This window comes from Rousettus aegyptiacus, unplaced genomic scaffold, assembly GCF_014176215.1.
Source record: "Rousettus aegyptiacus isolate mRouAeg1 unplaced genomic scaffold, mRouAeg1.p scaffold_m13_p_3, whole genome shotgun sequence".
In the NCBI taxonomy this organism is placed as follows: Eukaryota; Metazoa; Chordata; class Mammalia; order Chiroptera; family Pteropodidae; genus Rousettus; species Rousettus aegyptiacus.
Window position 1 is genome coordinate 380295 of NW_023416306.1, and position 15147 is coordinate 395441.

Below are 15147 nucleotides of genomic sequence, written 5' to 3' on the forward strand. Positions count from 1 at the left end.
TGGGGAGCCTGCCTTTGCTTAGTGCTTGGGGCCCCTGGAAAGTAGGCAGCACTCCGTGCTAGGGGTGTGGCTGCCTGGATCTGGGAAGGGGTGGGGCTCCCGCTGCTTCCGTGGCATTCATGGGGTGTTTTCCCAAGGGTCCCGAGCCAGGCTGCCTTCCTCTGTGTGCCCTTCGGAGTCTCCTGGGAGCTGGGTCCTTGCGAGTGGTGGCAGCGGTGGGATGTGCCTGTTCTTCTCCCCTTGGCCAGAACCAGAACCTCCCATGTGCCTGTCCTGAAGGACCAGACTTCCAGCCCTTCCTCACGGGGAGGGCTCTGACGTCAGAGGCCCCGGGCAATGGCAGCGAGAAAGGGGCTTCCCCGGGGAAGGGTTGTAGGAAGCAGGGGCAGGCCCTCTGCTGCCCTGTGCACCCCACATCCAGCTCCCAGCCCTCATCTTCTTTCCCTGCCCCAGGGTGCTCCCAGCAACCCCCTCTCTCCGCCATCCTACGTCCCCCCATCTGGCTCCCGGGCCGGGCTGTGCAGGCCTGACACGCTCCAGCACCACGGACTGTCCTTAGAGGCTCAGGGCACTGCCCCGGGAACCAGCCCTGATGTCCCGGGGGTCGTCCTGTCCTCCATCCAGTGTCTGAGCCGAGGAACATGTCTGTCCATCTTCCAAACACTCAGAGGGCTTCCTCTTTCTAGAGCGAGTGGTGAAGACCCCAGGGAGGCTGGTCCAAAGGACAGGGCCCCGCCCAGCAGCGTATCTTAAGGCTTCGAGTTTTCCTGGCTCTCATGTTCATTCAGGGGGCCTGCCCGGGGTGCCAGGTGCTCAGCGGGCAGTGGGAGAGCAGCTCTGGTCACGAGACCTGTTGCCCGTCCCTCGCCCCAGGCTGCCTGTGCCGCGTGTCATCCAGAGCAGCTAGGGGCACCTCAGGGTTATCACAGGGCTCGGCAACACAGGACCCTGTGCTTCGCAGGTCACCAGTTCGGGCTACACTCTGCAGGTGGCAAGTGGGACTCGGGGATCCCCGCCAGCAACCTCTCCACGGTGGCCATCATGCCTGTGTCAGAGGACGTGCCCCTCACTGCCTTCGCCCTGGAGCTCAAGCATGCCCTCAGCGCCATCGGTAAGCCCCGCCCACAGTGCCCACAGGCCTGGCCAGACGCGGCCTCCTCCCCTGCTCCGTGGGTCCTTCCAGGTTCCTCTGACATGGCAGCTAGTGTGGCCCTCACAGGCAAGCCCTGGGGTGCTGGGGAGGGCAGAGAGCCGAGGCCCCCCAGGGGCCCAGCTCCGGGTCTGAGCCTGCCAGGGGCATGCACCAGCTGCTCTGCCGTGGGGAGAGGCCTGGCCACTGCCCGGGCAGGCCTTAGGCTGCAGTCAGGAAGCTGGGGCAGCGGTTCCAAGTTCCTGACAGCGGTTACGCTTTGGGATTCGGGAAGCAGGAACTGACATTCCCGCAAGCTCTTAGGCGGTCCCAAGCCATAAAGCGCTCCTCATTCTTCGGACTTCATGCATTTTGCGCGGTTGTGAGTGACCCCAGTGCGGCCGTACTAAGTTCTGGGATCCTCTTCACAAAACGGTCCAGCAGGTATTATGTCGCTGTCACAGACGTGCTTGTGATGCGAGTGTCAGTGCCTGATCCAGGCCGGAGGTAACACGGCATTCCTGGGCGCCGAGCAGAAACGCTTTATAAAACTGAAGGCCACTACCACAGATATTTAATATTTACAAGTTACTCTCAAGATGACATTTTAAAACTCAGAGGGCGCGATGCGCCACTGTCTGCGCCTCTGTCTTGCACGCGGAGGGGGACTCGCCCTCCGCCGCCAGCGCCGCCGCCATCCTCAGGCGCACGGAGGAGGCGCGCGGCTTCAGAAAAGCTCGTTCTGTTCTTTTAAAAAGCGTTTTGTTTTGAAATAATTGTAGATTCACAGGAAGTTACAAACCTAGTAGAGAAATCCAGACCCAGAACTGCAGCTTCCGGACGCGGAAGCGGACACGTGCACGGCCCACGCGCGGTCTTCGGGGGGGGGGGGGGGGTGCTAGTTCGGCGCATGCGCGCGTGCTCCCTGGCCGTGGCCCTGCCGGCGGTTCCTGCAGCCACCACCCGGCCCGCACGCGCCCGCACGCCTTCCCCTGCGCGGGTCGGCCGGCTGCCCCGCGACGGCCCGGGCCCGCGGGAAGCGGCCGTGGGCACGAGTGCGCCGCTGCGAGGACGCGGGCGGGTTCGCGGGCAGGTTCGGGCCGGTGGCGCGCAGGGCCGTCGCGTGTCCGCGGCCCCGCCGGCGCTCCACGTCCTCACGTCACCGGCTCGTCTCGCTGCTCGGGCGGGCGGGTGCGGAGGCATCACGCGTTCCTTTCGTTCCTGGTGGGTGGGCGCCGCCGGGGCCTGTCCCACGCTCAGCCTGCGCGCAGACCTCGTCCTGGCTGCGCAGGGCCCGGGGTGCTGCTTCGAGCCCCTGCTGGGCGTCTGGTTTACGGCTGCTTCGCCGCAGGCTCACTCGGGTTTTCAGCCTCTTGACGCTAGGGACGAAGTCCAGTCCGTTGATTTTTTTATCAGTCGTGCTTTAAACATCCCTTTCTAAGAACTCTCCGCCTAGCCCTAGGGCCTAGGTTTCCTGTGTTTTTTTTCTAAAAGGCTTGCAGCTTTCATTTAAATCTATGATCGGCTTTTAGCCTAATTTTTGTATAAAGTGCAATATTCAGGTAGAGGCTAATTTTCTTTTGTGAGTGGCTGTGCAGTCCCCCCAGTACCATTTGCTGTAGGACAGCCCCTTGCTCCATCGAGTGGCCTCAGCGCCCCTGCTGAAGATCACGTGACACGCGTGACGGTCGACTGGCTCACGGGTCCATTCCGCGGCCTCTGTCTGCCAGCACCGCCCTGTTCAGTGCCTGTGGCCTTATGGTCAGTGTTTGAATCTGGAAGTCCGAGTCCTCCAGCTCTGTTCTTGTCCAAGACTGTTTCTGCCGTTCAGGGGCCCCCGAGACCCACATGGATTTTAGGGTGTGCTACACCTGGCCACAGTGGGGTTTTGGCAGGGACGGCACTGGTGGCGCCAACGTCGTCACGGTGCTGTGTCTTCCAGCCCGCAATCACGGGGCGTGTTCCCACTTATCTGCGTCTTTAATTCCCCTGGGCAGAGTCTGTGGTTTTCAGTGTGTCTCGCCTCCTGGGTTAAGCTTATTCCTACGTACCTTACTGTTTTTGATGCTACTGTAAATGGAATTATTTTCTTAAGTCTTTTCTGGTATATTTATTACTACTATTCAGAAACACAGCTGACTTTTCTGTGTTGGTTTTATATCCTGCACCTCCTTTTGTTGGTTTTAAGTTTCTTGGTGAACTTTTGAGGGTTTCCTATATATAAGATCCTGTCTGCAAACCAAGATAGTTTTGCTCCTTCTTTCCCAGACTCGATTCCTTTCATGTCTTTGCTCACCTGACCGCTCCGCTTAGGACGCCTGGCACCATGTGGAGTGGCAGTGGTGAGAGCCGGCACCCTGGCCTCGTTCCTCATCTCAGGGGAGGCTTTCAGGCTGTCACCATTGAGTGTGATGTCACCAGTCAGTTTTTTATGTATGGCCTTTAATGTGTTGAGGAAGTTTCTTTGTTAAGTGTTTTTATTATAAAAAGATGTTGGATTTTGTAAAGTGCTTTTTCTGTATCAATTGAGGCGATGGTGTGTTTTTTCCCTTCATTTTGTGAATGTGGTTTACTCCATCCATTATGACATTACAGTGTGGAACCACCCTTGCATCCAGGAATAAATCCCACCTGGTCATGGTATATAATCCTTTTACTATACTGCTGAATTTGGTTATCTAGTATTTTGTTGAGGATTTTTGCATTAGTATTAATAAAGATGATTCATCTGTAATTTTCTCATGATGTCTTTATCTCTTACTGGCTCTGGTATCAGGGTGATACTGGCCCCATGAAACAAGTTAGAAAGTGTGTTCAATTCAATATTTTAGAAGAGTTCAAAGGTCACTGGTAATTTTTCTTTAAATATTTAATGGAATTCACCAGTGGAGCTGTCTCATCCAGGGCTTTTCTTTGTTGGTTTTAATATCATCACCATCATCATCATCATTACTGCTGATTCAATTTTCTTACTAGTTATGAGCCTATGCAGATTTTTTATTTCTTCATGTTTCAGTCTTGGTACATCTTGCATTTCTAGGAATTTGTCCATTTCCAGGATGTTATCCAATTATTCGTAGTGCTCTCTTACACTTCCTGTTATTTCTGTACCATCGATAGTGCCCCGCCATTCTGATTTTAGTGGTTTTAATCTCCTTTTTCGTCTAAAGATTGGTCAGTTTTGTTGATTCTTTCAAAGAACCAACTTTGGTTTCATTTATTTTCTCTATCGTTTATTTTCCTGTATTTTACTTAATGTCTGTTCTAATCTTTATTTTTCCCTTCCTTCTGTTAGCTCTGTTTAGTTCGATAATCTTTTTCTAGTAGCTTAAGGTTTAGAGTTAGGTTGATCTGAGATCTTCTGCCTTACCATCTGCACACCCATGGCCATAAACCACCCTTCAGCACTGCTGTCACTGCGTCCTGTGAGCTTCGGAATGACATATTTTCATCTTCATTTGTCTCAGGTGTTTTCCACTTTTCCTGTGACTTTCTGGACCCACTGGTTGTGCAAACATGTGTTGCTTAATTTACATACGTTTGTGAGTTTTCCGTTTTTCCTGCTGTTGTTGATTTCTAGTGCTCTGGAAAGCGACTTCGTGTGATTTGGGTCTTTTAAAGTTTACTAGGGCCCCTCTCGTGGCCCACCTGCAGTGCGTCCTGGGCAGCGCTCCGTGTGCTCACGATGGGTGTGTCTGCCGTGGCCCTGGCCATTCTCCCCCTTACATCGTCCAGTGCGTGCGCAGCGGCTTCCCGCCGTGGCCTCAGCGTGCACTGCCCGTGACCCAGAGGCTTGCTTGCTGATGGGCCGTCAGGACGCCTGTCGGTCACCCGCCCTTTTGTCAGCTTGCCCTCTTTCCTTGTCGACGAGCAGAGTTCTCTGTGGAACCTAGATACAGTTCCTGTTTTGGATGCGAAGAAAACAGCCATCTTTCCCTCTCTGTGGCTTGCTCTTATGTTCCTTTAATGATGCCTTTTGACATATAGAAGTTTTTCATCCTAACACTGCCACGATCTTTGGGGGCCCTGCACATCCCCGAGGGTCCTCCAGGGCCCCCAAGTCCAAGTATGGAGGCTGAGAGAGGAGATGGGCACCTGGGTGTACGCCCGCAGCCAGACACAACCCGCCTGTCGTGTCACATCCTGCACGTCCAGCAGGTGGACAGGCTGTCCCCACAGCACCCAGGCAGGCCCACCCTCCCAGGCCCGTGGTATGGTCTGGCCCTGAGGCCACCTGTGCAGATGACCGACCAGAGCCGGGGCGCCTCCTAGCAGGGTCAGACCCCCAGAGCAGGAGTATCCCCGAACCAGTCTGCACCCTCCACCCCACCCGCAGCACATCAGCAGGCCTCTGTCACCTGGTGCAGAGCCGTGGGTGCGGCCAGGGTGGCCCGCGCCACCAAGGGGGCAGCAGCTCTGTAGGTGAAACACTCAGCGTGAGGAGATAAGTGGCCCTCACCTTGAGTCGACGCCCATGGGGGGCGCTCAGGTGCGGGTGCGAGGGGAGCCCTCAGTGTCCCCACAGTGCCCCTGCTGCAGGCCAGGGCTTCGGGGCCTCCTCAGCCCGGGCCCTGGGGGTCCCCGGCTGCCCAGCACAGCACCCAGAGGCCCTTCTGAGATGGCGCGGTCCCGGCCTCGTCTCGCACCCCGGCGGCCGTTCCCGGACTCTGGCCCTGGCCCTCGTGGGTGCGCAGGTGCTGACCACGCTGTCTGTGTGCGCCGTGGGTCGGTGGGAGGCGCCTGCAGGTTTCAGGCACGCACGCGTGAAAAACTGCGCGTCTCGGCCCTGGAGAACTGCACCGTATTGGAATCCGGCCGCCTCGCTGGTCTGGATGCGGGAAGTCACACCGTCTGTCATTTTACAAGCTGTGCTTGCCCTGCCCCCCACACACAGCCTCTGTGCTGCAGATTAGACTCCTCTCCGTAGATGAGGAGACCGAGGTTCAGAGAGGCCCCCGTTTCTGTACCTGGCGAGCTCCTGATCTGGTGCGGGCCTCCCACCTGCGGGGCTCAGCACCCACTTTGCACCAGGTGGATTCACTTGCCCGGAGGTCTCCCCTTCAGGGACAGAGGGAATGGGCACCTCGGGCCATAGGCATTTACTCATTGGAAGGTGAAAGGTTTTGGGGGGCTCTCGAGAAGTGCAGACGGGGTGGGGGTCTGGGGGCACTCGTCTCCTGCGGGCAGGCCTGGTCCTGGCGGGGGCGGCTGCCCCGGCGGGTTCCGTCATCGGCGGCTCTGTTTTCAGGCCCCGTCCTGCTGCTGACCAGTGACAACATAAAGCAGCGCCTGGGCTCTGCCGCTCTGGACAGGTACGCTGGCCCGCAGCGGGCTCGCTGCCGGGGCCTGAGCACCGCTGGAGCGAGCCCCCAGTCTGCACGCGCCCCTGGGTCAGCCCCCTCGTCTGTGCCCCGCCATGGCTCCGGCCCCTTGACTGCGCCCCGTGTTCGTGCGCCCCCGTCTGTGCCCCCCAGCACCCACGAGTACCGGCTGTGCAGCTGGCTGGGGCAGCAGGAGGACATCCACCGCATCGTGCTCTACCAGGCGGACAGCACCCTCACGCCCTGGACCCAGCGCTGCATCCGGCAGGCAGACTGCATCCTCATCGTGGGCCTGGGCGAGCAGGAGCCCACAGTGGGCGAGGTGGGCGGGACGCCAGGTGGGGCGGGGTGGCGGGGGTGCGGCTGAGGAGCTGTGGGCGAGGCCTGGGGCTCTGCGGCCCCCCTGCTGTGCACCGTCTGCCGATTTCCAGCTCTCTGGGCTTGAAGCGGGGCCTCGGCGTTCCTTCCGGTGGCACTTGCCACCTCCTTCCTCTCCTGCCTCACTGTTCTCACGAGCTTCTGCCACTGCAATTGCGGGGCAGCCAAAAATCCCTCTGGCGCAGAAGTCATCAGAGGTGCTCCCTGGGGCGGTCAGGAGGCAGCGTCAGAGAAACGGCCCGCCCTCTGGCCGCGCTCCCACCCACGGACCCTGCCCCCAGCCCAGCTGTTCACAGAGTCAGGGAGCCCGGCCAGGGCCCTGCCCACGGACCCTCCAGCCTGGGCGAGGCTGCTCGGCACGGTGGTGTCCACTGTGGGACCTTTAGGGACAGACCATCCTGCCCTTCGGCTCCGTCCTGCCGGTCCTCAGGTCACCGGTCCTCAGGTCGCCGGCTGCCTGACCGCAGGCTCTGCACTCCCACAGCTGGAGCGGATGCTGGAGAGCAAGGCTGTGCGCGCCCAGAAGCAGCTGATCCTGCTGCACCGGGAGGAGGGGCCGGCCCCGTCCCGCACCGTGGAGTGGCTGAACATGCGTAGCTGGTGTTCCGGCCACCTGCACCTCTGCTGCCCACGCCGCGTCTTCTCCAGGAGGAGCCTGGCCAAGCTGGTGAGGCCGGGGCACGGGGCAGGGCCGCGCAGCTGCAGCCCGCAGTCCGGCCCGACTCGCGCCCTTGCTGCGCTCTGGTTCTCCCCTGTCGGAGCTGTGGGCTCCTGCGCGGTGGCCCGCCTCTCCGCCAGGCGGTGACCCGATTGTGAGCGCGCGTTTGAGCCTGGCCGCAAGGTGGCGCCCGCGCTCCCCGGACAGGCGGGGCCCAGGGTGTCGGGATGAGCCTGCGACCCCAGAGGGTCCTGGAGGCCTCAGGTCAGCGTTGCCCCTTCCTTGGGGCAGTAGCGCATGCAGACCCTAGGGCACCTCTTCTGGATGGTGTCTTCAGTCCTAGGGGCTGGGCGGGGGGAGAGCGCAGAGGCTGCCCACATGCCACAGCCTGCCCGGCCCCAAGACACCATGGACCGGGTCTCGACACCTGCATCCATGCCCGGGAACCCTGCCCTGAGCACGCTCCACCCTAGGGGCGGAGTTTCAGCTGGGGTCTGTGCTTGGAGTCCCTTTGGGGACAGCTCTCTAGCACTCTTGGTCCACTGCTGGGCCCGTGGTTATGTGGTCCAGCCGCCTGCACTGCCCACTCACCCGGGTGGCCCTTCTGGAGGCGTCCTCCTGGGAGAGCCTGGGCACCGAGGTGCTGGCAGCGTGGGTATGTCCTGGACAGGGCTCTGTCAGGTCCCAGACCCACGTGAACTCAGTCCAGCCCTCCCCGTCTCTGGCCCCTCAGGCAGAAATGTACGAGCGTGTCTTCCAGAGGCCCCCAGACCGACACTCGGACTTCTCCCGCCTGGCGCGGGTGCTGACCGGAAACGCCATCGCACTGGTGCTTGGGGGAGGGGGAGCAAGGTGAGTCCCCCGCCCGTGCACCTGTGCTCTGTGCGCGCATGTGCGGGCTGATGCGCTCAGAGGCGTAGCTGCGCCCAGAGCGCGTCTCCCAGACCAGCAGAGCCTCCCGCGGTCTGTCCCAGCTCGCGCCCCGCGAATTGGCCGGCCCAGCTTTCAGTGCTGCCAGAGCAGCAGGAGAAAACTTCCATCTTGTTCTGATTGTGCCTGGAGCCCCTTGGGTCTCCTCTTCTGAAAACTATTCTGCCCTTCGCCAGCCATTCCATTGGGCTCTGGTGAGCCTGTGCGTTTTAACCCGCGCTTGGTAGAGTGACGGCCGGATCTGCTCACGGAGCTGTGAAGCCCGGCTCCTTAGAGGACTCACAGCACAAACACTTGTGTCATGCTGACCTGTACGCCAACCCTGGACTTACTTGTTTTATTTTAATTATTTATACCTACAGCACCTGTCTTCCTAGGTGGTCTCCCATCCAAGTACTAACCAGGCCCGACCCTGCTTTGCTTCCGAGATCAGACATCAGGCTTGTTCAGGGTGGTATGGCTGTGGACCACGGACTGTGGCTCCACTGGGCCGTGAACCCAGGACCTTCTGCGTGTAAAGCAGACGTGCTAACCACCACACTATGGAACCACATCCCGGTGAACTTAGTTTAAGAGAAATGTACTTGGAGCAGACACAGAGGCCAGGGACACAGAGCTGAGGGTGTGGTGACACCAGGGCCGTCCCCGGTGAACCAGAGGGCAGAGCGGCACCTGCCACAATGTCTGCCGCTGGGCCGAGTGCAGGGCTAGGGATGCCCCGTGGGCTGGGGCTTCCCGTGCCCACCCCCCACCCCCACACGCGTGGGCATCAGCACCGCTGGCCGAGCGGGTGCTCGGGCAGCCCCTCCTCCGTCCCTGTTAGCAGGGCCCCCTCGGGCGCTCTGTGCCCGGGAGAAAGTACCCCAAGGACGTGGCTTTCAGAGTGAGCTGGGGAAGGGAGGGGCCGGCAGCCCAGAGCCTTCAGCAGTCACTGCGATGGGAGGCTGTCTGCTCAGATGTCTCGTCTCGGCCCCTGTACTCGGACCCGTGCTCAGGCCGGCCAGTGCCAGGCAGGGAGGTGCGGCCCGCTGCCAGCCCGGGGACCCAGAGCCTCTTCTTTGGGGAGGCTCGGAACAGCAGTGCAGCAGAGCCCCAAAACTGCTCATGTAACCAGACTCACCACTCACTGTCCCCACTTCCCAGGTGGGGGAGTCCGAGGTGTGTTTTCAGAGTTGTTCTGGGTGCTCTCGGTCCTTGGCGTGTCCGTGTAAGTCTTAGAATCAGCTAAGTTTTTGTGGGCCCGTTCGCTGTTGTACTGTCCTGATGTCAGGGACCGCTGCCCGCCCGCCCGCCCCTTCTCATCTTACCTGGAGGCAGCAGTTTGAATCGGTCCTTTGAAAGCACCGACTTTTAGCCTCATTGCATATTTGTCTTCTGGTTCGTTAACTTCTGCTCTTTAGTATTTCCTTAAAATTACTCTCTTTGACGTAAATTGTTCTTTCATCGCCCTGTTTTATGAGCCTGCAGACATTGCGTGTAAAGGGCCAGGTGGTGGGTTGGTGGCATCTGTCACGACCACCGAGGGTGGACAGGGCGCTGCGTCTGCCGCGCGGAGAAGGAGGCACACACCCTTTTGTCCTCGGGCTGGTTTAAGGCTTCTCCTGCCTGGGTTTTCAGTGCCGTCAGAGTGACTTTCTTTTGATTTATGCTGAGAGTTTATAAAGCTTCTTGAATCTGAATTTTGATGTCCATCATTGGTTCTAAAAAATTCCAAACAATTCTCTCTCCAGAAATCGCTTTTGTACCGTCTTTATGGGCCCCAGTGGCATGGGGGTCAGGCCCGTGGTCTCTTCTGTCGTCTAAGCTGTTCTGCGCATTTTAAAAGAGAATACTTACCCGTTCCATCCTCTCGACGCTCTCTGAGCTGTCCCTCTAAGCTGTCTACTTCCGTTTCTCTCTTCAGCGGTCTGATCTATTAAACCCGTCACTGAGCTCTTCATTTTTTACTGTGGAAGTTTCCATTCAGTTGTTTTATAGTTTCCAATTCTATGCCAAAGTTATTCATTTTTTGTGTTAAATATTCATACCATAAAATGCTATTTAAACTATTTTTGAATATGCAATTCGGCGGCATCAGGCACAGTCACACTGTGTGCGGCCATCACTGCCATCCTCTCCAGAACCTTCCATCTTCCCACATGGAACTCTGTCCCTGTTAAACTCTCACTCCCGGCCCCTCCCCCGACCTGCGTCCCCGTCAGCTCCCTGACTCAAGGCGCAGCCGCTTCATGGCCTGTGCCACCGCCTGTTTCTGATCCCCCTGGGTCCGCATCTCTCGTCTGTTCCCTCTGGCTGTGGCCATGGGGTCCCCTCACATGACTGAGGGCCATCTGTGCTTGGGCGGTGGACATCGCACGTGACAGTAGCCTGAGGCTCAGGAGGGTCACTGTGGTCAGACGCCGGCTGTCCCGTCCCGTGGGGGCCCGTCTGTGTCCCGCCCGCCTTGACCCTCAACCAGGGGGCCTGGGCTCAGGTCCCCGTGCCCCCTGACTGTGTCTAGAGCCCACGTGGCTATGCCACCCCTCAGAGGCTGGTTTGCCTCCCAGGACGCCACAGGGGCACCGGGCCAGGCGCAGGGCCCCTCGCTGAGCCAGTCCTCGCTGCATTTCCTGTGACTTAGGCGAGAGTCGGGCACTGGGGAGGAGAGAGTGGGACAGGGCGGCGTTCCCAGGTGCTGGTCCTGGCGGTGCTGACCACCTGCTCTGTGCTCCTGGTTGGTGTAGAGGCTGCGCACAGGTGGGCGTCATCCGGGCCCTGGCGGAGTGCGGCATTCCCGTGGACATGGTCGGAGGCACGTCCATCGGGGCCTTCATGGGCGCCCTGTACTCCGAGGAGCGGAGCTACAGCCAGATGCGGATCCGGGCCAAGCAGTGGGCTGAGGTGAGGGTCTGGACCCCGGGGCTGTGGGGGCAGGAGGCCCTTGGGACCGTTGCCTGAGCCTGCAAGGGAGCACAAAGGCTGTGACTGCACCGTGCTGGGCCCGGCTCTGCTTGGTGCCTGGTCTTAATTTGCAGGGGTGACTGAGGACAACACAGAGAGGTCAGTGCCACTGAGAGAGGACCTCAGCGTCACCCACAGAACAAGGCCCGGCCAGGCCACCGGGCCACAGGGGGGCCACAGGCTGGAGCCAGGGTCCGGGGGCGTGGGGGCCGCACATTCCCTATGGGCCCGGGCCGCCGTCCGCCCTCCCCTGCTGATTTTATAGGACACACCAAGCCCGCCGAAGCCACGAGCAGTGTCAAAGTGTGTGCACCCTGCTTTTAAAGAGAGGTGGGAGCAGGCTCTGAGGGCGCGCTCTCCCGCCGTGCGCCACCATGGCGGCTCCAAGCCGGGGGCCCAGGGGCCAAGCCGCACGGTCGCTGAGGACGCACGCGCCCAGACTCCGCGCAGGTCCACGATGGCAGGCAGACCTGTCCCTTCTACCCCCGCACCCGTCCCCTGCAGGACGCCCCGTCCTGAGCGTGCAGGGCGGGGTGGGGCGGGACCTTCCCAGGCTGTCCCCCACTCTGCCCGTCTACATGGCGTGTGTCCCCCGCTGAGGGCGGTGGGTGTCACCGGGGCTGCCGGGTTTGGCTCTGTAGGTCCCATTGGTGCTGGGCAGGGGCGTCCTCCAAGTGAGGGCCGTGGTGGCCATGGAGGACCCTGGGGATGTCCCATACTGTTCTGGGCCCCTGTCCTCCTCAGCACTTGTCCCTCTGCCTGTCCCAAGACAGAGACTTCACATGTCTCAGTGTGAGCACATGGGGCCACCCCATGTCCTCACAGGCGGAGGGTCCCCCCTCTCTATCCCTGACCCCTGTGGAATCGGGCAGCCTCCACCTGAGCAGCAAGCATGGTCTCTGGGAACGGGGCATCCGCCACAGCAGGGTGCGAGGGCCAGCCTGCGCCAGCCGCCCTCCCGGGAGCCGCGTGGGCCTCCTGGTCTTGGAGAGCTCAAGGCCAGGCGGCCCTCCACCATTTCCCCAGGGCACTGTCCCAGCCGTGCCCAGCATCCTCCCCGCCAGGCAGGTGGCAAGGCCTGCCGAGGGTCTGAGGGTGTCCCAGGGGACCCCCAGGTGTGCCACTCCAGCCACAGAGACCTCCGCCCCCAAGGAAACTGCGGACCCCCCGTCTTGTTTGCGGGAAGGACACAGCATGCCCGCGTCCTGCCTCCCTCTCGGGAGTCGGCCCCCCGCTGGGTCCCCCAGAGTCACCGATGCCTGTGCCACCAGGAGGGGGTGTGAGCGCGCCTCCTCACAGGAGCCTCCCTGTGCCCCGTCTGATCAGGGCATGACGTCGATGATGAAGGCCGTGCTGGACCTGACCTACCCCATCACCTCCATGTTCTCGGGCGCCGGCTTCAACAGGAGCATCTGCAGCGTCTTCAAGGACCGGCAGATCGAGGTGCTGCCAGGAGCCCCAGCCCAGAGGGTGGGGGCTGGCAGTCTGCGGGCTGTGCCCCTGAGCCCTGTCCTCCCCCAGGACCTGTGGCTCCCCTACTTCGCCATCACCACGGACATCTCGGCCTCCGCCATGCGGGTCCACACGGACGGTGAGCGCCTCCCCTGGGCGTGGGGCGGGACAGCTCCAGAGCAGGGGCGTGGGGGACCGATTCTAGGGGGTGGCAAGGGAGGGCCTGGGGGCTCTGCGAGCCAGTGGGGCCGGGGCCACCTGAGGGAACCGGAACACCTTGGCCTGGGCACACACGGCCGGCCGCCAGGGAGACGCCAGGGGACGGAGACCCCCCAGCCCGGACAAGACTGGGGGAGGTGGGGACGGCGCCGTGAACTGAGCAGGGAGAGCAACGGACACAGGGGTGCCGGGCGCATGGAGGGCCCGCTCGGGCCAGGAGCTTTGTCAGGGAGACTGGACGAGGACGCGGAGAAAGCCGGCCTGTGGCGGCGGCCGAGGCCCTTTCCGAGGCAGTGTTTTTGAGCCTGCGTGACTGTCTGGAGGCAGAGGGCGGGTGGCAGAAGGCTTGGCACACACCGGTGGAGCCTGGCACGTGGCCCGTGGGAACCCTCGAAGCAGGCCTGGCCTCTCGGGCCTCGGGCTCCTGCCCCAGAGACACGGCTTCCTGGAGGGGTGTTCAGGCCTGGTGTCCTCCCCAGGGGTGGGGCGTGCAGGCTTCAGGAGCTGGGGGTGCAGAGACTTCCCTGACCCTCACGACCCCTCCCAGGCTCGCTATGGAGGTACGTGCGTGCCAGCATGTCCCTGTCGGGCTACATGCCCCCCCTCTGCGACCCCAAGGATGGACACCTGCTGATGGACGGGGGCTACATCAACAACCTCCCAGGTACCGCTGCCAGCTCCACCCCGGATGGCTGGCACATGTTCTCCTCCATGTGCCGAGGTAGGTGACGGGCTGGCACGGAGCACAGAACCCGCCTGCACACGCGCCCGGGCACTGTGAGCCCCAGCATATGGCTGCGTTTGTCAGCCCAGCAGCACTCAGGACAAGGGCCAAGTGGAGGCGCTGGGAGCAATTACGTCCCGTCTGTGCCCACAGCCAGAACTAACAGCTCGCAGGTGTCGGGTTTGCTGTGGGGGAGGCCCTCCTCTGGGCACACCTGTCACCTGTTGGACAGTTCCGTGCACTCGGCTGCCCCCTCCGCAGGCCCAGGTGTCATGGTGGAACGAGCCCCTGGCTCTTGGGTCCTGCCAGGCAGGCTCTGCCGCCATTCCCCAAGCTCTGCCCCCACCTGGGACTCTGCGTACCTGTCCCGGATGGTGACCAGGGCCGCCTCCTTCCCAGCGGATGTGGCCAGGTCGATGGGCGCAAAGGTGGTGATTGCCATCGACGTGGGCAGCCAGGACGAGACGGACCTCACCAACTACGGCGATGCGCTGTCTGGGTGGTGGCTGCTGTGGAAGCGCTGGAATCCCTTGGCCACGAAAGTCAAGGTGGGGGCACAGTCCCAGGGGACCATGTGGGTCGCCCAGGTGCCTTCTGTGGGCAGGGCAGGGCAGTGGGCAGTGCCTTCCTGGCTCTGGGTCCAGCGCGGGGAGGGGACAGGCCTGGCAGAGCTCGTCTGTCCTGGGGGTGGGAGGGGAGCAAGGGCCGGGACCTGAGCAGGGGCTGTGCGGGCAGGTGCTGAACATGGCGGAGGTCCAGACGCGCCTGGCCTACGTGTGCTGCGTGCGGCAGCTGGAGGTGGTGAGGAACAGCGACTACTGCGAGTACCTGCGCCCGCCCATCGACAGCTACGGCACCCTGGACTTCGGCAAGTTCGCCGAGATCTGCGTGAGTGTGGGCTCCAGGCCAGTGGGGGCCGGTGTCCGGCTGCCTCCTCCCCAGCCGCCCGCCCTTGCTGCTGAGCACACAGGGTCCCCACTGTGTGTGCAGGAAGTGGGGTACCAGCATGGCCGGACAGTGTTTGACATCTGGTGTCGAAGTGGCGTGCTGGACAAGATGCTGCAGGACCGGCAGGGCACGGGCAGGACGCAGGCCTGCGACGTGAGCGCCCGGGCCGCCCCCTCCTGCCCTCCCCCCCCCCCCCCCGCCGAGGACAGGGCCTCCGCCTCCCGCAGCCGGCAGCACCTCGCAGCGGCCCCCACCTCTGTCCTCCAGCCCCCCGCCCTCGTGCCGCACGGGGCGGGGGCTGCTCAGAACTCTGCCCCGCTTCCGTGACCCTGTCCCACCCTGGGGTGGGGCTCCTCAGCAAGCTCGGGTCACGGGGAGGGGCAGGGCTGCTGTTGGGGGACACAGGGGTGGTGGCCCTGGCCAGATCTGCCCTCTGCCTCGGCCTGCA

At 61.7% G+C, this 15147-nt stretch overlaps 1 protein-coding gene and 1 pseudogene across 10 annotated transcripts in view; one reads left to right on the top strand and one right to left on the bottom strand.

The window, feature by feature from the left end:
* Positions 1–15147, top strand: part of PNPLA7 (patatin like phospholipase domain containing 7) — a 50802-nt gene that overhangs the window by 34297 nt on the left and 1358 nt on the right. For 9 of the 10 annotated variants that reach the window (XR_001595139.2, XM_016130945.2, XM_016130938.2 and 6 more), the window contains 12 exons: positions 962–1111; positions 6378–6441; positions 6604–6772; positions 7313–7495; positions 8220–8338; positions 11140–11296; positions 12683–12799; positions 12878–12947; positions 13575–13691; positions 14151–14299; positions 14487–14639; positions 14742–14852. Coding sequence is in view for 9 of the 10 variants with exons in the window: in XM_016130945.2 (XP_015986431.2) it covers positions 962–1111; positions 6378–6441; positions 6604–6772; positions 7313–7495; positions 8220–8338; positions 11140–11296; positions 12683–12799; positions 12878–12947; positions 13575–13691; positions 14151–14299; positions 14487–14639; positions 14742–14852 (1559 nt within the window). In the remaining variant the exon portion in view is untranslated. Of the gene's footprint in view, positions 1–961; positions 1112–6377; positions 6442–6603; positions 6773–7312; positions 7496–8219; positions 8339–11139; positions 11297–12682; positions 12800–12877; positions 12948–13574; positions 13749–14150; positions 14300–14486; positions 14640–14741; positions 14853–15147 lie in introns of all 10 variants that reach the window. The other variant, XM_036239237.1, reaches the window with a different exon arrangement.
* Positions 8770–8884, bottom strand: LOC118600761 (annotated as a pseudogene).